At 35.4% G+C, this 27,375-nt stretch overlaps 1 protein-coding gene across 6 annotated transcripts in view; it reads right to left on the bottom strand.

The window, feature by feature from the left end:
* The window catches only part of ADA2B (ADA2 2B), a 133,161-nt gene extending 120,598 nt beyond the window's left edge, over positions 1-12,563 (bottom strand). For 5 of the 6 annotated variants that reach the window (XM_089452927.1, XM_089452932.1, XM_089452928.1 and 2 more), the window contains exon 1: positions 11,951-12,562. In XM_089452927.1, coding sequence (XP_089309053.1) covers positions 11,951-12,003 — 53 coding nt within the window. In that variant the 5' untranslated portion in view covers positions 12,004-12,562. Of the gene's footprint in view, positions 1-11,950 lie in introns of all 6 variants that reach the window. The other variant, XM_089452931.1, reaches the window with a different exon arrangement.
* Positions 12,564-27,375: the final 14,812 nt, after the last annotated feature.

The following is a 27,375-nucleotide window of genomic DNA, read 5'->3' as shown; positions in this document are numbered from 1 at the left end:
TTGACTGCAGCCTTAATTGCAGACCTTGACCGCAGAATTTCTCTCTTTTGACCGAGCTTGACTAGGATTTCTTGGACTGTCTTGGGTTGACTTTGACTAGCATTAGAGGCCGAGTTTGTGGACAGTTGACCGAGCTGTTGAAAGGCTGATTTGACTGCTATTGACTTCACAGGTTAGGGCACGTTGACTGTTGCTATCTACTTCATAAATTGCAAACTTGGAACAAGATTATTGTTGATCAAATTGGGCTTCTTGTTTTGGCATTGGATATTGGTTGGTCATCTTTCTTTGATATTCAAAGTCTTGACTTTGACTTTGTCATCATTGTACTAAATTGGATCCTCTCTCTCTGTTGAACATTTGATATTAATCAATAAGAAGGATTGGTTGGGTTCTCCCCATTGTGGACTTTTGCCCTGGCATTAGCCTAAATCTTTGTGTTCATTGTCTTGGTTTGTCTTCTTGTGCATTGGTGATGATGTTCTATCTACAATTACTGTCAATGGTTATCTAATGTGAATGCTAATTGATTGCTACTGAATTTTACTGCAATTGCTATTGGAATCTGAAGTGGAATTATTATTGGGCTAATAAGATATTGAGGTAATTGTTGCAAGCGTAGAACATACCATAAAAATTAACATGTTGGTTTGCTGGTTTTCCAAGGAGGAGAAAAATTCTTCTATGGGTTGCCCACTTTTTGGTGGGCAACTGTGCTCACATATGGCGATTAGAAGATGACCACAAACTATTGGAACTTGAATCTAAGGCTCAGTAGTTCTTGAAACATTACTTGATTTAGCTGGAACTTGATGTCTTCTGATAACTGGAAGTGCTTGCGAATGGCAATTTGAAAATGACAGCAACTGATGGAAATTTGAAGATGATCGTAAACTGAATCATGTTCATGGCTTTGACTCTATCTCGATGCTCTCGTTCTAGTTGTGGCTCAAGTTCGCTTGTGTATGCTTGATTGATAAGGCTCCAAAACTAGAAGCCCGATCATCAATCACTTATATCATTCCCCCCTATCAAATACAAGGTGAGAAGAAGAATATCTTTCCACAATGCTCCAATGGATGAAGATCAAAAATTGTCCATGGGGCAACCTTGATGAGGGTATTGGCTTCTACAAAAAATGAATCCATTTACAATGCAATTTAACTAGTAAACTTACAAAAAAAAACATTTGCAAGTTACCGATATTCTCAATTTTGAATGTGAATTGATCTTCAGGAGTTAATGTGAGATGCCTTGAATACTTTGCAACAATCATATATGGGCCCAATTGTATGGCTATGACTTTCACTGATGAAAACCCACTCCAAAAATGGATGAAATGCAAAATCTTCCAACTACAACAAACTTGATAGAATTATCAATCTGCAGAGTATAATGAACTGCAAATGTCTGGATGTTGTAAGCCCTGACCAAACCATCTGCATATGCAACATACAAGAGTGGGCTCCATTGATGGCAGGAAAGATTAACAACAAGTTTCTTGAGATCTTGGGTTACTACATATGCAATTTTTTTCCAAATAAACTGATTATCCTCACCAATAACATGCATATGCTGAGAATGCCCATGAATCACCCATTACAACAAATATCCTTTAGGAATTCTGGGCAGAAATCTCTATACAATCCATTAAAGAGCTCTTTACGTGGTCAATATAAACAAATGGAAGTGCTACAACAATATCCACATAGATACCTAAAATGATGTATGTCAAATTTGCTTTCTAAAAGATATATCGTGAACATGTTACATTCAGAAAACACATTGGCAAGATCCAGGGACCAACCAGACTGTAAGCCTTCATTTGCACTTCATATCACCCGCTTGACATCCAAAATTTTGCTGCAACAAATGAAAGGAGTTGATCAATCCGCTGCTAAAGAGACCGACTTCCCATCTGATTCGAAATGGATGAAAATGAAATGGATGGGGGTGTCTCCCGTCTTTGATACCCTATGTGGCAAAGGCAAGGTTTTACGGTTGGGATCAGTCAGACCAGTATTTGGAGAGAGTGGGTCGCAAGAGTTCTAAAGTGTCAAGCGGGTGTACAAAGAGGTCCCACAAAGGTTCTGAAGCACTAAGAAGATAGAGAGGGACATGCAAAGGGAGCTAATGTCAATACTGAAGGTTGTGTGGAAGGAGCGCACAATTGGACACGAGAATGATGATGAAATGACTGGAAAAGCCTTCAAATACCACAGAATGGACACACAACAGACGCACAGATAGAGAAATGGCCAAGGGAATGTCAGACTAGAGTAGGGCACAGATCTGACAAGCTCTGAGAGCACCTAGTCTCTAATACCACTATCAGGCTGAGCCTGACTGAAAATCAGAGAGAAAGATAAGCATGGAATACATTTCATTAAACAGATGTACATATAAATGCAATTTCCTATGACTGTTGGATTCATATTCCAAGGTCCCTTGGACTCCTCATGATGGTTCATATTCCACACCATAACCTTTACAGATTAGGTGTCTGGCAGCTAGAATATGCCTGTGTTTCCTATCAGCTTAGTTTTTGCAGTTGTTTCACACAAAAAGTGAAGAATTTATCTCCAAATCACTTACCATTTGAAGTTGACCTACTGAAGCTAGAACATATTTGTGTTTTCTTGATGACTGTATGAAAGAATTTGTAATTTTTTAATCAGTACCATACAATGTGTTGGTGAGAAAATTATAAAAGTTGGAAGCCAAAAAGCAAAATGTGAAAGCATCAAAGAAAAAGGTGAAAGCAAAAAAGTCTAAAAGTGTAAGAAAAAACCAAAATAAAATGAAGCAAAAAATGTTACAAAAAGGTGAATGCATGGAAGCAAAAGTGTCAAAGCAAAAAGAGAAAGAAGGAAAGCAAAAGCAGAAAAGGTAGAATCAAAATCAGGTAAGTAAACACATAAAAACTAAAAACACAAAATTTGAACACAAGAAAGCACAAAAGCTAAAAGCAAAAGTTAGAAATTGAAATGCTCCATTTTATTTAAGGTTGGTACCAATGATGGGAAGGCTATTGCACTATTTCCACAACAATGGAAAGTTTTCCTACAGGTACAGAAGAATGAGAGTTATCTGCAAAAAAAGCAAGCACCCAACCAACTTCTGAAGGCTTCTAGTATGGGTACCAAAAAGTGCTAAACAACTAAGTTTTGAAATCTATAGAAGCTAGCATGGAGCTTCATTTGGAGTAGAACCAGTTGTAAGAAATATCTTACACAGAAGAGTGAAACTAAGAAGTTTACTTGTTCAGATTTGTAGCATATCAGATTATCGAGCTCAACCAAATTGACATTGACCCAATTTGAATTTTTGTATGCCAAAGTTACAAAATCAGTTCAGCTGCCAACTTCTCGAGGGTGAAGAAGGTTGCAAGAACATTCACTTCCAGCAAATTTGTTCTCTTTGAAAAGAAGAGAAAGAGGAAAAGAGACTTGTATAATTGGATATCAGACGAAGTGTTACGAATATAAATATATAAAAGTAATAAATACAGATAATAAATAATAAACACAATAATATGTAAATTAGTAATAGTTAATTAAACAAAGAGGCATGTCTCTACAGACATGACCATTCATGAAAGGGTACTTACCTGGTTATATATACAGGACCCTCACTCTCAATTGTAACATCATTCTTACTCATACATTTTAATACATATATTCTTGTATCTCAATGGAGATATACATATTCCAAGTCTTCTGGGGTATTTAACCTGAAGAACGAACTTTGTTTGCTTCATTTGGTATCAGAGCAGTTCAATCCTTTGGCTGCTCCACCGCTGCCCAGAGCCACGCTCTCTAATCCAGGCCCTTGGCCATCAAGGTTTCGTCAACATTGTTGTCATCGAGATTGAAGCGTTTCGCTATACTTTTGGAGTTTCTTCGTTGTTGAATTCGTCAAAGGTCCTTGGCCATTTTTTTAAAGAAGAAAAAATAAAAATAAAAATAAAAAGAGAAACAAAAAAAACAAGAAAAAAAAATAAAAAAGAGTTGAAAATACAAAATTAGATTATATATTAAAAGCAAAAAGAAATATTAAAAAATATATATATATATATATAATTATAAAAATAAAAATAAAAAACTTACCTTCGACCGTAGCTGCTTTTCCAATTGCAGCATCCCAACCATAGCCAATTTCCAATCGCAGTATCCCTTTAAAATTCGGCAGCCTCCCAACCAACCGCCACAACAATAGTCCAGCACATTTATTCCCTCGTTGAATCGGGCACCATAAGTCGCACCATCAACCACACGTCGCAGAAACCATACGCAACCAATTTTCCATTGTCGCTAAGGCCCCTAATGGCCTTATCCACCATCGTCGTGGCTGTTGCAGTCACCAGATTACGGCCTCATTCCCCACAATGTGAATTTCGTTCTACGTCGATTGGATTCCAAATCATTGCTTTATGCAGCAACTCAATCGCCATACACCTCTGATCGGTTGTCGTACCAGCATCGTATTACTCCACCAACATCGACACCTTGTATTTGTTGTCTCCGGAGCCGCAGCATCATTTTTCCTGCCATAACAAATACGCCAAAGCTAGTTCCACTGCCATCCTCTCGATTCGTTGTGGCTAATTGTCCCTGTCCGTGTTGCCCATGTCTAACCGTGATTCATTGTCTCCCAATCGACCGTCACACCTGTCCGCCACCATTGACCATTGTTCAACCTTGTCTGCCGTGTCATTTCATTTCATTTGGCTAGTTAAAAGAGTCGATGTAAAATATTGCATTATAACTTTATATAGTTATAATAAAATTAAAAACTATATAGTTTAAGAAAAGAAAGAAGAAATCACTACATAAATATATCATTATATTTCCAATCAATCATTTATCTAAAAAGTAATTAGAAGGAAAGAAAAAAGAAAAAAAGGGAAGCATTATTAAATAAAATATATATATGTATAATAAAGAAGTAACCAAATAAATAAATAAATAAGGTTATTTTTAAAACCCTAGAGCATTCAGAAAAGAAAGATGGAGTCTAACTCAGAAACAAAGGAAGGAAGATTTTCCTATAAAGGTATTCCAATTGTAGATTTTAGATTATTTACATTAAAGGGGTGTATCCAAGGGAAAGAAATTATTATCGCTATTAATACAAATGCCGAGAATAATTACATCAATATTAATTTGGCAAATCAACTATTAATTCTAGAGCCAAATATAGGCGAACGTTGGCGGAAAAGAATATAAAACTAATGATTTACAAGTGACATTCATCATTATGAGTACAAATCTCAATTTCGTGTCGTAACTATGCTTGACAAAAAGGTTGACATAATTCTCGGTTGACCTTGGTTCAAGGAATTAGGTACGTTCATTCTAAACACAAAAAACAAATTCTTGATGTTCCCTTACAAGAAGAAGATGGTCACGTTCCAAGACATGACAACGAAATCAAAATTGATAATGCCTTCAGCAAAAGATCTTAAGGATATTTCGAAACTAATGTTTCAAGAGAATCCAGAAATAGTATCAAAGAAGCAAAAAGAGCTTGAAGAAGTCATATCCAATAAAAATAAGGAAAAATCATGTTTGAAGGAGCATAATTAGAAGCTACTTACACAAGTAAGAAAACGCAAAGCTAAGAAACACGAGTTAGAACAAGAAAAAGAAATTTCTGAAAAGAAACTCAATGAAAGTCTATTAGGAAATGAAGAGGAAAGTTTAAGCTTAAAGAACCTTAACCAAAGGTTATTAGAACAAAACAAGTGTTTAAAAGTTGAGAAGCTTGAATACCAAAATAAAGTTGACTCAGAAAATGAGGAACTTTTACGTCTCAAAAACCATAATCGAAGTCTACTCACTCAAATTAAGAAACTTAAGGATGATAGGAAAAGGTTAGAAGAACTTATCATGAAAGAAGTGTCAAAGTCGTCAATCCAAGTTGAAGATAAAGGAATAAATACCGATCCATTTAATATCACGACTCAAGAGGATGAGAAACCAAAAGAAGTTAAAACATATTCAGAAGTTGCAGTTCAAATGATGAACATTCCAAATGATGATGCCAACTCAACAACAACACCTAAAGGAAATCAGGGAACTGGCACTAACATGATAAGGGAAAGTCCAACTAGAAGAACTCCTTATCGTCATCTGAATCACAAGAACAGACATCTCAATCAATCTACGAATTCATATCACTCAGAACATAAACAACAAACTTATGTTTCGAAGAATACTGAAGTGCGCACAACTCAGTCCAGTGATAACAATTCATCACAAATTTCCAGTAATCAAAAGATTTCACAAAAGATTAATTTAGGATGGTCAGATCCTTCCTCTGTGCGACAATTTTATATGTCACTCCAAGGATCATATCAACTTGTATCGACAAAGATGATTGTCCCGAGACAAGAAGACATTCGTAGCAAAAAAAGAGATCAAGTCCTTTCTTCGACAAGCTTTGAGGGCACAGTTTTTTGAAGGAGAAGGCAATGTTATGAATATAATTATGTAAAAGTAATAAATACAGATAATAAATAATAAACATAATAATATGTAAATTAGTAATAGTTAGTCAAACAAAGAGGCATGTCTCTACAAACATGATCGTTCGTCAAAGGGTACTTACCTGGCTATATACACTGCACCCTCACTCTCAATTGTAACGTCATTCTCACTCATACATTTTAATACATATATTCTTGTATCTCAATAGAGATCTACATATTCCAAGTCTTCTGGAGTTTTTAACCTCAAGAACAAACTTTGTTCACTTCAGGAAGTTTTCTGATTTTTCATAAATCCATGCAGAGCAGAGCCTCCAGGGTCATTTTGACCAATTTCACTAAGTTTGTGGCTACTTCTCAAAACACTCAACACTTTGCAAGTGAAGAAGACAAAAGTATGGAAGCTTCATTAGATAGGGATTTGGTCAAGACCATGAGGAGTCTGCAAGATCAAAATCCATTATTATAAGGTAGATTTGTACCGCATATTAACCAAATCATGCACGAATGGACATTCAAGACAAATCATGTAGGTGAGACAGGGAGGATGCATCTCCAGTAAAACATCAAGGAGGAATTCTTCCTAATCAAATTCAACTCCAGTAAAACATCATGTTGGAATTCTTCTTTAACAAAATAATCAACAAGGAGGTCTTCTTCCATTGATAGGAGCACCTGCTTTGATTCGAACAGAGACTATACTTCCACCTTCAGGTGCATAAGGAGCAAAAAAGAGAAAGCTTCCATGGAAAAGAAATTTCAGAAAGTGAAGGCACATGCCTTTGATGGGAGACAAATAAATCATTTCAAACTCAATGATTTTTCTAACAACATGAAGGCCAAGGTAGCAATTTATAACTCGACTAGAAGGACATCCCTATGGTGGGACAATCAAAATAAATTGAAGAAGATCCAAGAAAAGGATTCATCCTCATGAAACTTTAATTAATTAAGACAGAAGTACTTATCTAAACACTAAGGTAAGGTAACAATGACTTCCACCTCTATCAAAATCAAGGAGCTAGTCATAATTACATATCACTTCATGTAGTCACTAAGGGCGGGCTTAAAGCAAGCAAACCAGAGCGACCATAGTTAGTGGAAATGTTTGGAAAGATACGAAAACCAATCGAAGAGATGATCCTCAAATGGGCAGTGAAATTGAACGGATTCACCACTTTGGCAAACTTGTGTATTCCACCTCTAGGGTCGTACGATGTCGTAATTGGACTAGATTAGCATGCACCTCATCAAACTAAGGTGAATTGTTACAAGAAGATCCTATAATGTATTGATGATTAAGGGAAAATAAAACATGTCTAAGAAAATTAAGCCCATCTCCTCTTGAAAGAGATTTTCAATGAAGGTGAAGAGATATTTGAGACAAGGTCATCAGCTTTATGTTGTGCATGTTATTGATCCTTCAAATAATACAGGTTCTAGCCTTCAAGATTATTGAGTCTTTCAAGGATTCATCTAATGTGTTCCTAAATAAGGTGTCAAAACTTACTCCAATGAAGAAAGTAAAATTTTCCAAGGTGTTTTGGATTGAGCCCATATCCAAGGTTCCTTATAGAATGAATTCACCACAGTTGTCAAAGTTGCAAATGAAAATACAATTGTTACTAGAGAGAGGCTACATTAGACCTAACTCTTCATGAAGAAGGATGTCACACTTAGGTTGTACATTGACTACCAAATCAAATCAAGGATAAAAACATTTATAAGACATAGTTCAAAACACGTTATGCATACTAGATTTTGTAGTGCTATGCCTTAGGCTACCCAATGCCCCAACTACATGCACGTGCCTAATAAATAGTATTTTCAACAAGTGCCTAGATCAGTTTGTCCTCACATTTTTGGGTGACATTTCGATATATTCAAGATTTTTAGAAGAACATGAAAAATACTAACGCTTGATGCTACAAGTGCAACAAGAGTTAATGTATTAATTTGTAACTATATTATAAATTACATCTTTAGTAGGGACTAAATCATGGAGAAAGACTTGGTTGATTTCGATGACAATCAATACAAGGGCCTCCAGATAAGGGCATGCCCTAGATTCAAATCTTTTTCAAATCGGCAAGAATTGGGGGGGGGGGGGGGGAGTCTAGGTGAATCTATCTTGGACAAGTCCGTTAATGAATCTTCACGACAGAGGACAAAGTTGGATGAGGTGTCGAGAATTACAAAGGATCTAAGTTTTTTTTGTTGGCATGTGGAGAAGCCACAAGCAAGGGGGTAGAATCGAGTGTGCAAATGGTCCAAGGGCATTTATGACAAGAATGTGAGCCAATTCATGCCCTCATGCAGGTAGTTTAAGTGTTATCCCAATGATTCTACTTAAACGAGATTCTTTTAGTTAAAAGGCGTGAAGGGTATGTCTTATGATCTGATGAATGGTAGTGTCAATGTGCTTCTCTCTCTCTCTCTCTCTCTCTCTCTCTCTCTCTCTCTCTCTCTCTCTTTGTGATCTAACCTTATTTGATCAAGCTCTACTTCTGAGCTTCTACTCTCCTCTTTCGAGCTCCTTGAACTCTGTTCCCAAAACCCACCTGATTGGCCTCTACCTTTTATGCATACTTTCTATCTAGACAAATCTTCCTACTCGATAGAAAATATCTACCAACTGAATGAAGATATTTTCTAGACATTTGTCTCTACTCCTAAAATTATCTAACATCTCAACCTTTCATTTGTCATTTTTACAAAGGCCCAGTTGGCCAAAACACCAACTCACCTAACAACCTAACAACCCAGATTCTTTTAGAGTCTGGACACTTGTATTTATATCAAAAATCCTAATTTTATACAAATTACATTTGAGGGAATTTCTTCCCCTTTGGACAATTTATATAAAAATAGGTTGCCTCGGGTTGATGCCCCTGCATCTTTTTGTAAGTGCCTTTTTGGGCTTGGAGGAGTTGTGTTCTGCCACTAGGGTTTTTGCAAGCCACTTTGAAGGATAATCCCTCGATAGCTAATGCTCACAGTACCAACCTTGCCCCTTCGGTAAAGCAGGTTAATGAAAGTGTTGCTAGGAGATTGAAAATGAAGAGTGTGCTAAAATATGCAAAGACTAAGTGAACCTAGTGCTTGGAATTGAAATCAAGTTGAATGAGGTTGACAATATGAATAAAAGGGCCTTGGTAGGGTGTTTTCAAGGATCACTCATTGGAGAAAAACTCTTACAAAGAGTGGGAAAATTGTAATTTTGAACCAGTAGTCAAATATTCTCCCCATTGTATGGTTTTATTAAAGGGGTGGATAGCTTTTGTTTTATGAACAAAACAAGACACAGAGAAGGTCTTGACTAGTTGTTGGAAACTACGGTTGAAACATCCTTTGTTAAAATGTTGGCCCTAGTGTTTCAATGTTATGTCAAAACCAATGCCAATTTAGGTTTGCCTACCGAAATAGCCATTGGCTTTTTGGTCCGAGGATGTTTTCAGAGAAACTAGAAACACCATAAGGGTTTTCAATGAGGCAGATCTGATATTTTAGTCTCTGAGATGAAGCTTGCTTGCATACTAGTAGGGATTGAGTTGAAGAATGGCCTAGAAAAAAGTATAGGGTTGTCAAGAGGTGATCTGACGGTGGTCCAAGTTCTCGATTATGAAGGGATTCCCATTAGGTGTAGACAATGCCATTCACATGGTAATGTGGTGATTGAACATCAACCTCCACATTAGAAGAAAACATGGGTAAAGAAATATAATTAAAAGGAAGGATGAGGAAGAGAATCAAAATCTCAACTTCAAAATGAAGAGGGGAAATATGAGTTCCAAAACTATTGTCATTGTGGAAGTAGTGGTGTGAATGAAAGAAGAAATGGTTATCATTAATGGAGCTATGCCAAATTTGGGAATTGTGAGAGACCTCCAATTTTAAAAGACTCAAGCAAGTGACAGAACTTTTTAGAGAGTGTTTCAGGCCAAAAAGACTCTCTTCCTTCCCTTATAAATCATATTCCTAGGGAATTAGGATTTAGTACTAACTACCAAAGATATTGTTAGTGATCATGACCCAAAATTCATCAATAATTTTGGAAGGAGGTGTTTATAGTTTATACCTGTTGGCACCACCTGAAAGCCAAGTACTAGCTATCATCCTAAACATATAGACATACAAAGATCATGAACAAGTGTGTATATGGGTTCTTGAGAAACTATGTTACAATACAGCAAGCTTCTTGAATCTTGCCAAAACAGTTACACTTGGAAGAAAATTGATACAATAGTATATAACACAAAACCATTAGAATGTTGCCATTTAAATCCCTTTGTAGTTATGACCCTCCTTTGCTAATTGATTTGGCCACTGAAGACTCTCAAGCGCCAGCTGTTAGAGTTCCTAGAGGACAGCCAACAGAAATTAAAGCGGCTAAAGGATAATCTCAAATCAACTGGACATAGGACGAAACCCCAGCAGGACCACCACCAAAATGAGTGGGAATTTCAAGTGGGAGATTGGGTCTTATTGAGACTACAACCTTACAAGAAGTCGTCTTTCAAAGGTAAAGGGATGGAGAAACTTGGGCCTAGATATTATGCTGCTTGTAAGGTTCTAGCAGGGGTGGGACAGGTTGCATATACTCTTGAACTTCCAACAGAGTCACAAGTGCATAACAACTTTCATGTTTCATACTTGAAGAAAGTGGTAGGGAAAATATCAATATTTCAAATATCTTGCATCACAGTTTACTCAATTCTAATTTAAGAACATGTACATTGAAGGATGTTCCATGTGCAGTCTGGGCTGTCTCAAGCTTGAAGAGAGTAGTAGGGAAAAATGTTAAAATTTCAGATATCTTGTGTCAGTGTATATTTCTCCTTAATAACATGTATGCTAAAGGTTGCTCCATGTGGTCTCTAGATTTAATTGTTTATTTTTGTTTATTATCACCTCATGTGCTTTGTGAAGTGTGAAATTTCTATAAAATATGAAGAATTTAATATTTATGATGAACAAAATTCTTGAAGCTCCAGAAAACAGTAACTTTTCTTGTCCTCACTCACCTACCGGTTTGAAACAGTCTTAATTTGATTAAATATTGTGTTTAATTCTCTTCATTATAACTTGAACTGCGATGGAACTTACATTGAAGTTTTCTTAATATATACGACTAAACTCTAATTTAATTCAATTAAATACAATGTCAATACAAAGCAAGCCTACATATATATTCCTGACACACTATAATATCAAATGAGCTTTAACTTGTAATTTAAGTTAACATTTCTGAGACACTCCATTATCATACTAACTTTAACATACTGCAACTTAATTTAACATAATGGCAAGTAATTTCGAGCCCTCGTTTAAGAAATTTCTATGAAGTAAACAATAAAAGGGCTAAAATACCAGTTTAAAGTCCCAATCTGAGCAGAATAAAATGAACAGAAAGATAATCGAAGCCACTGACTTAAGAAAACCAAAAATAACAATATATACCGTTGAGTGGGATCGTCTTCCGTAGCGGCCAGCACACCCCTTGAGCGTCCCATGACTACAGAATTCTGCTAATGAAAAGGCCGTCAATTGGAAATCATCCCGGGTTACAGGTGAACCCTTCCCGAAACCCGATTACCGGACATGATAGAATTTCACAAAGTGCAAATCTAATGATATATGGCAACGGCACACCGAAAGCATTAAACTTTAATAGAAATTATCAGTGTTCTTCGACCTTCCGTCAAACCCTCAAACAGTCCTTCGAAACCGCGATGGGAGGAAATTAGTAAGACTTTTCCCGAAATTCATAGGCATTGCGTGAATTACAGAGGTGGCCGTCCGCCCAACAGAGATCTCCAATAAATGGCACGCTTTCTGAGATTAAATTCGACCACAATGAAACCCTCAAACCCTACCGACCGAACTCTGCGATCAAACCCTCGTTTCGCCTACGATGTATAATGTAATCCTTAATCCACAGCGTATGCGTATACCAATTGTATACCGTATATACGCTTGCTCTCAGGGACTTTGGACTTTCGGCCTGTTTTATTACAGGCATGGCGGTTAGATATATTGGAGACAATTGTGTGGAATCCTTAGGTCTACCACAATAGTCATCTTATTTATTATTAAATTTTGTGGAATTCTTGTGGAATAGTCGTCCTATTATTATTATTTTTATTAATAAATTGTTTGTCGCTTTTCTCCTCTGCATTATTTAACAAAACCTTAACTTTGTAGAAGTAGTATAGCTAATTTAGATAGGTAGGGTGGCCCACTTACCTGGCAAACTAAGTAATACAACTAGTGGCCCACCTGTAAAGGCAAAATAAAGTTTCACGGTTGATATGGTAATATAGGTACTTTTGATGGGTGACTTTCTCACACTGCGCGAAATATTTTTTTTTAATTATTTATGGTTTTTATCTTCACCTTTTATACTTAGGGAAAGGGTTAACATTAATGAGTGAGTTTCTTAAGGTGTTATTGTTTAAATCATAATTTTATTAACAAAATGCGGTTAGTTTTGTATAAAAAAAATAAAAGATTATGTTGTTTGAATTTGGATTAAATTTTTAATAAGTTGAATTTATTTAGAATTATGTAAATTTGTGAAAATATTATTGAATTATCATGTATTTTATAGTCAATTAATTTTATTAACAAAATGCGGTTAGTTTTGTAAAACAAAAATAAAAGATTATGTTGTTTGAATTTGGATTAAATTTTTAATAATTCTAATTTATTTAGAATTATGTAAATTTGTGAAAATATTATTGAATTATCATGTATTTTATAGTCAATTAAGTAGAGATATTGTAATGTAAATAAAATTACAATAAAAATAAATATAAAAATATAAAAAAATTATTGAGTTATCTTTTTTTTACATTTTAACTTGTAAATTAAAATATATATATATATATATATAATTAATGAATTTTTGAAGGAAAGGTTTCAAATAATGTAATTCTTTGCAACAAAATTATGGCTTTCTTCTTGGAATCTTGATCTAACAAGAAAATTCATTAATCTTTATGGATTTTCTGTTTTGAGTAGATGTCAGCTTTGTTATGACTTTAGTCATTCAATGTCTTTTCAGAAAATTTGGACATATGTTTATATGTTTAAAAGTTATTATTGGTTTTGTTGGGTTGCGATTTTTATCATTTTGTTATGGGGTTAGGTGTTTAGAAATAATGTTTAAAAAGTTTAGAGTATCAGCTCTTTATGGCTATTTGATTGTAAGAAGCCATATTTTGGTCTTTGGAACTTGAATATGTATGTAACTTTGATTCTATCGCATGAATTGCAAGTAATTGTGTTTTTTTCCTTGTGAAAAAAATATATATATATATATATAATTACTAATTAAACGAGCCTATATCCATTTTAACTTTAGATCTACCAAGGGCCTAAAGGGATCAAATCTCTTGAGATGCAAACTTCTTTTAGAGTGAAAAGAGATTTGATCTCTCTTTGGCAGATCCAAAGTTAAGATGGATCTACATTGGTTTTATTATGCACTAAACTTAAATCATAGTGAAACTTTATTTATGTTTAAATTTTTTGTGAAATTCTTATTGAATTTATCGTGAAGAAAAACAACTTTTTACTATAATACTAACTTATTTTTATAAAATTATTATAATTATAATTAAAAAATTAGTTAGTCTAAACTAGTCTAACATTGTTCCATATTTATCATAAATAGGATACCTTGTGGCAAAGGAAAAAGCATGTTGTGTGGACTTGGAAACGTATAGCAACATTGTAGATAAGGTCAAATTCAGATACACATAGTAGCTTCTTGCAAAGGCCAAAGCATGTTTTGTGGACTTTAAAACATATAGCAACATTATAGACTAGGTCAAATTCACATACAGTGTTTTATCTATGTGGTTTACGGTCTCTAAAGATCGGTGGCCACTACGTCCATGGAATATTTGTGTCAGGTAGATCAACCCGAAAGGATCACTTCCTACTAGCTCAACTACAAAGCCTAACCCTGAGAGTGTTGATAGAATTGAGCATGTGACCTCTCATTAATAGAGGTGCTTTAATGGCACGGGGACTTGACCAACTGAGTTAACCCTCGTGGCTCACATACACATAGTGTTATTGTTAATAATTTTGTTATTGTAAATAATATTGATTATAACATAAAGATCGGCCTAGATCCATCTTAACCTTGGATCTATCAAACATTAAGAGGGATCAAATATCTCGAGGTGCAAACCTCTTTTTTATTGCAAAACCTGAGAAAAGGTTGCACCTCGAGAGATTTCATCCCTCTTAGTGCTTGATAAATCCGGGGTTAAGATGGATCTAGGTTGGTTTTAGTCGTGCATGGTCACGCAAAATTTATTGAACATCTAATTATTCCAATCATTTTAAATATGCTAAATATGTCTAAGATTAATCTGATTATTTTAATTTTAAATTTTCTTAGTTACTTCAGTTTGTTGAGATGATAGAGACTGTTAGTAACTTGAATGATGAAAAATGATGAAATGAAAATTTTGGATGCTGGGTGACAATGTAACAATGTTGAATTATACAAAATGTGAATAATAATAATGTATTTAATTACAAGTAGTCTTCATTCTAATCAATCTCAAATTGTTTTCCTCTATTATTCTCATTGTCGTACATGTTAGTTTTTCCATCTTTTAATATCAATCATATGAATAGGATGGTTGGAATAATAGACCATCCAAATATTTAACTCGAGCTATTGTAGAAAACGCCACCTTGTATGTCTTGCCCCTAACATTAATGGTATCTTTCTCCAAAGTCAATAATTGTGACTTATGGAGTGTTAAACCCCCAGTAAGCCTCAATGGTAGTTGTTTGCAATTACCTCATTTGAATGCAAAGTGACTAACAATGTTGAATTATGGAGAATGGGAATAATAAGAATGTACTCAACTACAAATAGTTTACAGTTTCAAGAAGCAAACATTTATTTTGAACATTTTATTTAAGATGAAAATTCAAGTGTTTAATTTATTATTGAATTACTATAACACATAAATCAATATGTGTCATCAATAAAAAGAAAATTTCTTACATTGAAATCAATGCACATTATTAATCTAATTACTTTGAAATTAATGTACAGCATACATCTAGTTCAATCAAGTCAGAAATCATCTAGGGAAAGAAATAAAAAAGGATTAGAATCAACAACCACACTGAAATCAATGCATTTAGTCCAACCAATCAAATAGGATTGGGAATCAACATCTACACTAAAAGCAATATATATATATATATATATATATATATATATATATATATATATATATATATATATATATATATAATATATATATATAGAATATATAATATATATATATATATATATATATATATATATATATATTATATATATATATATATATATATATATATATATATGAGTGAAAAACCAAAATATTCATGGCTCTCTAAATCTAACTTCTTTTGGTTTTGTAAAAGCGTTATTTCCTCTCCCTTTATAGTTAATAATGTCCAATATTACATAATACTATACAATATTTGTATTTGTCTCTACGTGTCCCTTTCTTCTACCCTCTCTCTCCCTCCTCCATCTCTTTGTCTATCTCCCTCCCTCTCTCCTTCTCTCTCTCCCCCTCCCTTTCTCCCTCATCTCTCTCTCCCCTTCTCTCTCTCCCCATCTCTCTCTCTCTCTCTGCTTCTCCCTCCACTCTTTGTCTCTCTCTTCTTCCATCTCTCTCCCTCACCATCTATATCTATATCTCCCTCCATCTCTCATTCTAACACACATGCTCTCTTTTTCCATATATATCTCTCCCTCCCTCTCTCTCTTTGTTTCTCTCTTCTTCCCTCTCTCCCCCCTCCACACACACACACACACACACATATATATATCCATTTGTCTCTCTATTTCACTCCCCAAACATACACAATCTCTCTCAATATCTATATATCTCTCTCTTTGTATGTCCTCAATTTTTGTGTTACCTTGTGATGAGAATAGGAGGAGTTTCCAGAGCTTATGTCAGCTAGGTCAAAGGAGTTGGATTACATTATTGGTGGGCTTGAAGGGTTTTGAGGAGTTTCACGAGGCCTGACTAAGATTGCTTGTCATTTTTCATCATTAGGATAAGTTTTTCATAGTTCAATCTTGGTTTCACTACATTACGACAATTTTTATAAAACTAAGTTATTAATGGGGATATTTTAATTAATTATGCTTAAGGTGTTGTTTCGGGTTGACTATTTGGAGAAAATTCTTAGTGCAATAGCTCGCTGGAATCAGGGGAAAAATATCTACAGGATGGAATGATAAAAAGGGGCTTTGGTGGCCTGTGTGACCATGGAGGCGAATTAAGCATTTTTTGGGGTTGAAAAGAAAGGAAAAGTGCTTTTAATATTTAATTGGAGGGAAATGGTAAAAGGAATCAAGTGAGTTATAAAAAAGGGAATGAAGGGGTCTCTTCTTATTCTAATCTTTTGACATTTGAGAAAAAAAAAATTTTGAAGAGCTCTTGGAGAAGAGTTTAGGGTTTTGGAAACCCTATTTGCAAATTGCTAATTTCAGTGTTGAAACCATACACCCCAATTAGTTAGAGAGCGAAATCACTCAGATTTCACCATTGTGCTTCAACGGAGAAAAATATTTGTGGAAGATAATGGAGGTAACAATGTTATTGGTTGATTACCTTCTAACATGGGTTTTCCTTCATCTCTTGAACATACTATGCATACCCATTAAAAGGAGGAGATTCCAAGCTTAAGAAGGGACGAGTTATACTGCCATTGAGGCCAATGTCATTCTCAGTTTGTGGGTTGAAGTTTTGAGGGAACAAATCAAGGTTCCTTACTGTTATATGAAGGTCAAGTTGTTCATTATTTAGTTGGCCGAGTTTTGTGGGTGAAAAATTGGGATTTATCTTAGCACAAATGGGGTTGAATTCAATGTTTATATGGGTCAAGTTCACCCATATTGACTGGAAAATTTTGCTAGAGATTGTCAAAAAAATGCACTGAGTTTATACTTATTGTGTGGTCTATGAACTCCCTTGTTTGATGGATGAACAAACTGATATGTTTACACAGTATTTTGTGGGGTTGATTTCTCAATTAAATGAGTCAAGTGGTCGCTTGAAGAAGGGACAAATATATTGTTGAAGATGTCATTATTTTGTTGGAGGAAATCATTGTCATTCCCTTGGTTAAATATACAAGGTTCATTGTTCTTTATTTATGTATATTAGTCCTAAAGTTCAGTCAAGAGATTTAGAGTTATATCTTTTATTTGCTCATAAAAGTGGCTTGTACCAATTATGAATATTATATGAATGTTATATTGTTGATTTGAAAGTGTTTCCATGAGTTTTATTTGGCACTTTGTGTATTCCATTGAGTAAATTAAATAAAAGTGTACCCACAACCATGGGTTTACTAATTGTTTGAATGAATTTCACAAAGACCATAACCAACAAAACACATAAATTTGTGGGAAACTTGAGGTACTTCTATGAGGGTATCTTACAATGGTATTAGAGCATGGTCTTGGACAACTATGTGGTTTGAAGGGAAGTTTATCATAGCAGTTTGATGAGTTTTGAAGTTATCAAGGCAGGCAGCCCACTCCACTTTGGAAGGATTAAGACAAATCAAGAACTCATGGAGGAACTTTTGCAAGCTATGCATGGATATAAAAAGAATTTAACAACATTGTTAGAGATTTCTTAATGGCTGAAGCCACTCTTATCAGTCGGGAAGAAAAAAAGAAGGGCTCAAATCAGAAGAAGTGGATGACAACTTGGAAGTGTATGCACATGTTCATGTTGAGGATGTGTGCAATGAGTTTGGTAAAACACTAGCCTTTAGTAGTCCATTAGAACCATCCTATGAGGCTGATAACACTAGTAAATATGATCAATATGATGAGAATACATATGATAAAGTTTCCCAATCAATTAGTAATGATGATTATGATGATTCAAGTGTGTTAGCACCTAATCATGATAAAGATTTGGATGTTGATCTAATTTCTCAGGATTTATGCATGAATGATGACAAAGAGGAAGTTGATTTTTGGAAGCAAGATGTCAATTCCCATGAGTCCCATCATTTGGCAAGGCAATTGAAGGTAGGTGAAGACATGATTGTTGCAACCATGAGGCATTTTGATGAAACACGGGCATTGATGGCAAACCGTTGTTGGAAAAAGGCAGTGGCACATGATAGTTTGGGACGAGAGCCTTCCCTTGCAAATTTTCAAAATCTTAGGAAGGCTTCAGTAGAGGTGAAATTCAACTACTTGCACCTCCTTTCAGAAAGATGTCACCTACTCATGCTTGCTGAGATATATCATGATGCACTAATAGGGAAATATGTGGAAGTTGGCAGACTTACTCATGAGCTTGCGACTACCTAGGAGTCCTTAAAGAGTAGCCAATTGGCCCTTCAAGAATCAGACTTGCAGGTTGATAAATTTTGTATGGATTTGAGTTATGTGCGCTCTTCATCCTCCATAGCAGACAAATAATTAACTATGGAAACCATCACACAAGAGGATGTTAGGGGCACTCATGATTTGATAGAGGGGCATCTTATGATGGTTGAGCATTAGGAGCACCCAGATGAATTGACACTTGTAGAGAAGTATGTCCCAGAGGTTCCTGATTATGCACCCATGGGATGTGGAGACAAGTATGTCTCAAACAAGGATACATCCATCGAGGATCCAGGTTCAGTTGACATAGGTGGAGTGGATATCCCAACTTGGCATTGGGATCCGGGTGGGGCTTTCCATCATATACTAGAGGTGTAGGATGACTACGACGGTGGTGGGATGGTTGACCTAGTTACTAAGTGCATACATTATTTAGGGGAGTTCCAGTCAACACAAATGGCTAGTCAATTTATGAGCAAACTCTGGGAGATGTCCTGGCACATCATTCGTGTGCAGGTTGCAGGCAGGAGTTATTCAGATGGGAGGGCATTGTTATGACTCCAAGTAGGGCATTGTATGGATACAATGTTGCACAATATCCACCAAGGATCAACACAACAGTGACATCCCTATTAGCATGTGAGGAGTTATGCCTCTTCGATCTACTGGGACAGATCAGGACGTATGACTCACATCACAGTGGGTTCACTAGCAGAGTGGCAACTACATTGGCACATGTAGGATACCATATTATACATGGTGGTACGAAAGTAAGCGGTGGTATCGAGTGGTGCACGAACATATGTTGTGAGGTACAATGTTATGCATAGGAGTGTAGGTATGTGTGGTTGTATGTAATAGTGTATGATGTTGCACAACAGGATTTTGGAGCACTACCTCCAGAGAGATATCCTAACAGGGACGTTAGGCATGCCATTGGATTTAGCTTACCAGGATCAATGAGGGCACAAATGAGCATCTCTTGATCATAATCCTAGGGACTCACACACCTATCTCTCCACTGTATTTCTTCCAGTCATAAAGGATTTGATTTTTGTCCCTTGATGCTCTCATCATCAACAGCAGGATGTAGGAGAGAGACTTCCCAATTGTGGCATATGGTCAGGGTGTGAGTTGGCAGATGCAGGCTTGGGGATGGCTCAATCTATTGTAGAGCTAACATAGGTTCCGCCCTTGAGCTCACACTTAGGGAGATGCATGACACACTTTGGGCAGGACATTCTGAGGCGGTATATGAGCATGAGATACAACAAATGGTAAAGCTCTCTTACAAGAGGGTATCTGGACACCAGGTAGTATTGGCGTGCATCAATAAACTTATCTGTGTGATTTGGCCAGAGAAGGGTGGCTTAGCAGGCACCAAGTTGATTATCAATACATGGTATATCTATGTTGACTGCATCCAAGGATCAGAGGGAGGCACATATGGGTTCCAAAAACTATCAGTGCTATGTAGCAACAATCAGTAAAAATGGGAAGTTGTGAACTTCTGATTGGCTTGTGGAATCTAGAGTTTTTGTTGGTTGATAGATCACTCCAGCTTTTGATGAGTAGGGTTATAACATGGAGGATCGTTGAGGCCTTCACAATGTGGTGATGTGGATTTTCCCTGTTGTTGCTCAGGATTGAGTCTAGTTGTAGACTGGTAGACTTTGATCTTGCTTAGGTGCCTTGGCAGGAGGTGCTTCATGGTTGTGGGTATGAACCTTACATATATTTTGGCAGGAGGCTCCAAATGAGGAGGATTCAATATGAGCACAATGTGCAATTAGTAAGGTCCATAGTGGCACAATGTCAGCCTGGTAACCTCATTTTGAGATCAACATGGGATCCTGGCATTACAGCACTTGATAGTTCAGTTACCATTAGGGATGATTTTTTTTTATAAAGGAAGATCACTTAGATCTTCCATTGGACTTCAAGGGAGGAGCGTGTTTCACTTATTAGTGATTCATTGATGGTATCATAGGAGGAAGTTGTGGTTAGTTCATACAGACGAGGACCCTTTTCAGCAGGAGTTGGATTGTACTTCCAAGAGTTTACTCTTTAGGTACATGGGATTGATTTTTGGGTAGAGAAGATTTTTGAGGAGTTGATCGATATTTTTCATTATTGAGATGCTCTACTTATGGGAAGCATGCAAAGGGCCTCTGGTTGTTATGCCTTGTTGAGGAGTGAGTGGAGCGAGGAATGCTTCACGAGGATCAGGATGGTTTGGGACCCCAACATCATGAGATCCATTTGTGTTGGGGTAGTACAATGTTTTCGAGTGGCTCAAAGGCATATTTAGGACCCTAATATTAATGGGCATCAGATTGTAGAGAGGTAGTGAGTGATGACATTACTCGAGGACAAGCTAATTTTGGCAAGGGGAGACTGTAATGTCCCCAATTTTTGCATTACCTTGTGATGAGATTAGGAGGATGTTCCATAACTTATGCTAGCCAGGTCATAGGAGATGGATTACATTATTGGTGGGCTTAGAGGGTTTTGAGGAGTTTTATCGGGTATGACTAATATCACTTGTCATTTTTCATCGTCAGGAGCAATTATGCACAATTCGATCTTGGTTCCGTTGCATTCCGACAATTCTCATAAAACAAAGTTATTAACAGGTATATTTTAATTAATTACGCTTAAGGTGTTGTTTCAAGTTGATTACTTGGAGAAGCACCTTAGTGTAAAAGTTTCTTAAAATAGGGTCAAAAAGATCTATAGGGAAAAATGATAAAAGGGGCTTTGGGTAGGTGGTGTGACCATGGAGGTGAATTAAGCATTTTTTGGGGTTAAAAGTGGTTTTAATTAGTTAATAAAAGTCACTTTATTAAAAAAAAAAGGAAAAGTGCTTTAATATTTAATTGGAGGGAAAAGGTAAAGTGGCAAAAAGAGTCAAGTGAGTTATGAAAAAGGGAATGAGGGGGTCTCTCCTCATTCTAGTATTTTTCCATCTAAGAAAAATAAATTTTGGAGAGCTCTTGGAGAAGAGTCTAGGGTTTTGGAAACCCTATTTGCAGATTGCTACTTTTGGCATTAAAACCATACACCCTAGCTAGTTGGAGAGCAGAATCACACATTTTTCCATCGTGCTTCAATGGAGAAGAAGACTTGTGGAAGATAATGGAGGTAACAATGTTATCAATTGATTTTATCTTCTAATATGGGTTTTCCTTCATCTCTTGAACATAGTGTGCAGACACCTTAAAAGGAGGAGATTGCAAAGCTTAAGAAGGGATGAGTTTCACTATCATTGAGGCAAAATTCATTCTCAATTTGTGGGTTGAAGTTCTGAGAGAACAAATTGAGGTTCCTTACTACTATCTAAAGGTCGAGTTGTTCATTGTTTAGTTGGTTGAGTTTTGTGGGCGAAAAGTTGTGTTTTATCTCAGCCAAAATGGGGTCAAATTCAGTGTTTGTGTGGGCCAAGTTCACCCATATTGACTGGAAGAGTTTATTGGGGCTTGTCAAAAAAATGCATTGAGTTTATACTTGTTGTGTGGTCTACGAACTCCCTTTTTTACTGGCTGGACAGACTGATATGTTACACATATTTCGTGGGGTTGATTTCACAATTAAATGAGTCAAGCGAGCACTTGAAGAAGGGATGAATATATTGTTGAAGATTCCATTATTTTGTCGGAGGAAATAATTGTCATTCTCTTGCTAAAATATGCCAAGTTCATTGTTCTTTATTTATGTATATCGTTCCTAAAGTTCAGTCAATAGATTTGGAGTTATATATTTTATTTGCCCATAAAAGTGGCTTGTACCAATTCTAAATATGATATGAACGTTATATTTTTTATTTGAAAGTGTTCCCATGAGTTTTACTTGGCATTATGTGTATTCCATTGAGTAAATTAAATGAAGTTGTACCTACAACCATGGGTTTACTAACTGTTTGATGAAATTTCACAAAGACCATAACAGGAAAAACTCATAAATTTGTGGAAAACTTAAGGTACTTCTAGGAGGGTGTTTTACAGTGCTATTTTGTGGGAAACTTAAGGTACTTCTAGGAGGATATCTTACACTCTCCCTCCCTCTCCCTCCCTCTCTCGTCCCCTTCTCCCCCCCTTTATCTCTCCTTGTCTCTCTCTTCCCTCCCACTCTCCTCTCTCCCTCACTCTCTCTCCATCTCTCCCTTGTCACTCCCTTTAGCATCTCTCCACCTTTCTCTCTGTGTCTTTCCTCTTCCTTCCCTCTCTCTCCCCCTCCAACTCCATCTCTTTCTCCCTCCCTCTCTCCTTCTCTCTCAAGTCCCCTCTCTCTTCCTTACTCTTTCTCCCTTTCTATCCCACCTCCCTCTATCCCCCCCACTCTCTCTCTCCCTCTCTCCCCCCTTCATCTATGTGTCTCGCTCTCTCTCTCTCTCTCTCTTCCCCTTCTCTTCATCTCTCCCTTATCACCCCATCTCTCTCTCCATCTCTATCTCTCTATGTATTTTTTCTTTCGTCCCTCTCTCTTCTCCCCCTCTCCTTCTCTCTCCTCCCCCTCTCCTTCTCTCTCTCCCTTCCTCTCTCTCTTCCTTCATCTCTCTCCCTCTCTGTCCCACCTCCCTCTCTCTCTTTCCCCGTCATCTCTCTCCCTGCCATCTCTCTCTCTCTCTGCCTTCCAACTATGTCACTATCTCCCTCCCACTCTCCTTCTCTCTCCCCCTCTGCTCTCTCTCTCCTCCTCTCTCCCCCTTCCATCCATATGATCAAGAATGTCACTCTGTGTAATCAATAAGAAATGTATGGCCTATATAATAAGACTTACAATGGAGATTATTATTATTATGATATATTGGAATAATAATAATCAATATTATTGATTATTACAACAACAATAATATACAAAGAAATAACATGTTAAAGAAACAATAGTATGTTAACTTGATATTATAAAGAGACAAATTTCTTCTTATCAAAATGATATATATATATATATCTCAATAATTCTTATAATGGATATGATTATTATTATAATATATTGTGATAGTAATAATCAATATTGTTGATTGTTATACCAATAATAATATATAAAGAAAAAATATGTTAAAGAAACAATAGTGTGTTAACTTTACATTGCAGGCGCACCATTTTTTTCTTATTAAATTGGTTGCTCTCTCTCTCTCTTTCCCTCTACCTCTCTATGTCTCTCTCTCCCCTCCATCCATATGATCAAGAATAATAATATTGATTATTATTATTCCAGTATATTATAATAATATTCATCTACAACATCACCCCCATACTTTTGTAAAGTGCCTCTCAATGCAATAATACATTTTATACAATTTTTATTTTTATTTTATATATTTATATTGAAAATGTCGCGTGTTTAAAAAACGAGTGAAAATTTTGAAATTTGATGTAGACATTTGATACAAGTCACCAAATTTTAAAAGGTTAACTATTAATGTTCGAGACTTTTTTGATATCTATATATATATGGAAAATAAATAAATAAAAATAAATATTATCTATTTTTGTATTAAATAATTTTATCTTCTTTAAATTTAAATAATTTTGCAATTAAAGTAATTTCATTGTGATTAAAGTTCAAAGAACATTCATTTTGAAATTGTTAATTGTTTAAAAAAAATCGAACGGCAAGATTTTGCCCTTAAAATTTTCATAATAATTATTTTCAAAAGTATTAATTAATAAAATAATCGTGTAATGATACTTAAGAACTCATTTCTTAAAAAATAATTAAATATCATTCCATGCCTTTTACATATTTTTCATGGAATTAGATTGATCTCTTTCATTTAATAAGGAACTAACATAGCACGGATCTAATATAAGCCGTGAGGGATCGAATTTTTGAGAGTACAAATTCCCTCACATTAAAATAATTTTTTTTGTTATTAATACATTTTTAAGTATACATCAATATTAATTCGTATTTCACCCACATTGAATATTTTTATTATATGCAACATTAAAATTTGTTCTTTTAATTTTTTTATTTACTTCTAATTACTTTACATGAAATTATATTACATCATATGGAAAACTAACTAAACATGTATAGCATATTCATTTTTGTTTTTTTGTTTGTCTTTTTTTTGTTTGTTATGGACGTTGTTTTTCTTATATAATATTTTATTTTTATTTTAAGATGGACATGTGTCAACTCCACATTGAGGATAGACATACTTACACATCACCCTCATACCAGGTTTGTAGAATGAACCTCTCGCCTCAATAATTTTGTATTTGTTATGTGTTTGGAAAACAAACATGTAGTTTAAATCTTATACTTTTTAGTTTTTTTTGGGAATATTTTCTAATCCATTTTGTCCAAAATCCAATAGGGATTTGTTTCAATCACAAGTTTGAGTTGTGAAATCTATATAAGCCAAGTGCTTTAGGAGTTTTTCAAGCCATTGAATCTATTTATGCATTCAAAAATGCATTTTAAATAACAAAAAACCATGATTTTACCAAATAAATTATTACCAAGTTCTAACACAAAATGTAGAAGAGTTAAACTGCGCCAAACAATAGTACCATCAATGGGTAGATTATATTGACTTGTTGTAGGCTCACAAAGAAACACCCACATATGTGTGATTGCAATTTTGCGAGTTTTAGATCAATTAAAGTCTTAAGTGTACTTTGGATGGCTTTTGAAGGTGGGAAAGGCAATATGCACCCTAAAGTGTAGCGTTCAATGAGCATATATGATGGCATATACACCATTTTATATGCCCATACAATAGCATATATCACATTATATATGTCATTTGATTACAACAATGTGATGTATATTATTTATTATGAAAATACAAAGGTTTGTACTATTAACATTGGTATGCATGCATAATGTTTATTGAATGTTAATGGACAATCATAACCTCTTGAGTTAGGGTGTCTTTATTCAAATGTCATCGCACTCATTATTCTTTTTCTAATAAGGAACGATTGATAGATTGTGTATTAAAAGATATTTGGGAGCAAACCCATAACTAAAATTACATTCTCAAAATTATATGTGGATTATAGCCATCTATATAAAAAATAAGGGAAAAAATATGTGTTTTGTGCTTACAATAGAAGTCAAAAGTATCTTCTTCTATCTATATATGTGCAATAAAACACCTAAGATTAGCACACTTTACATAACATGTGACATAATGATAAAATATCAAGGAGATCTCACTAGTTCAGAGTGGAGGAGCGCTTCTCCTCTGCCCATCTCCTATTGCTTTAGTGCCTTGGGATCAATCCTCGTCTTCCAAATCCATGCATGTTGGATCCTTCTCCAACATTGGTCTTTTGACATCTCTTGAACGACCCTTGTCACACCTTCTCTTCCTTGTCCTTTGTTCCATGTGCAGTGAATACGTCATACTGGTTTCCTTCATCCATCCCATAGATAATTAAATTTAGGATCTTAAAAAGTCCCATCCTTAATCTACCTAGACAATAATATATATCAATGGTTGGGAACATTTACAACGCCATTCTTCATTCAAATAAAAAGTGTGCCAAAAATATGTTGCCTCATTCCTTGCCAACGAGAAGTAAGAAATTCCACATCGTGTTTCATATATATGACATTTGTTATCCATAATTTGACACAAGAGAGGAGTGGATCTAAATTTGCATTGTTTGTGAGCAAATTATTAAGGTTGTTCACATGGAAAGAAATACAAATGGAGCGAGGGAGATTTTCATGGGGGAATTTTATTATGCATTGTAACCCTGGCATAATTCAAAATGCTTTGTTCTAGTTGGACACCTAAATTGGCCATTTGATCTACATTAGAATCTAATTCCCTTATCACATGAAAGAAATTGATTTCTTTAAACTAGTCAACCATTAAGATAATGCGACATATAGTAGGATGGGGCACCTCTTTTTTATTGAATCAATTATTTTGAACCTAACAAATGATTACAAATGAATCTCCAATGATGGTGGATTTTGTATGTTGAGATCCAACAATAATCACAATCCTTACCAAAGATCCCATAGTTGAGCATGGTTGTCTGTTACTTGACATAATCCCCATCCGTATTTTGATTCTATTTGTTCATTGGGGTTAACACGAACGTCTCCTACTCCCATTGCCCTTAGATTTCCTTTGGATGCCCCATCAACAAATAGAAAATCTCTCCCTCTCGATTTGATCCATTTTTGAAGGTCATCCTTGTTCATCATTAGAAAATTGTCTTGTTTAAAAAATAGCTTATTAATGAAGTTGTTAGAATGATCAACTTTTTATGATACTACTGAGCCAAGTTTTTTCATTCTATTAGAGGGTCTTTAGATCCATGGAATTAACCCCTCAACCTAACAATGCCTCAATAAGGAGAGAGTGATTTAATATAAATCAAATATGTATTTGACTGAATTTAATTAAAGATGAGCTTATTTCAGGCCAACCAAATCTTCCAACAAAGGTATTTTGGAAGTGCCATCCAGAAGTGGGCTAGGATAGAGTTCATTTTCAAAGGAGAGTTGAAGTTTT

The sequence above is a fragment of the Pinus tabuliformis genome, chromosome X (assembly GCF_031772625.1).
Source record: "Pinus tabuliformis cultivar Carrire ecotype Pingquan chromosome X, CPIR1, whole genome shotgun sequence".
Classification (NCBI taxonomy): Eukaryota; Viridiplantae; Streptophyta; class Pinopsida; order Pinales; family Pinaceae; genus Pinus; species Pinus tabuliformis.
This window is presented reverse-complemented; position numbering and strand designations above follow the sequence as displayed.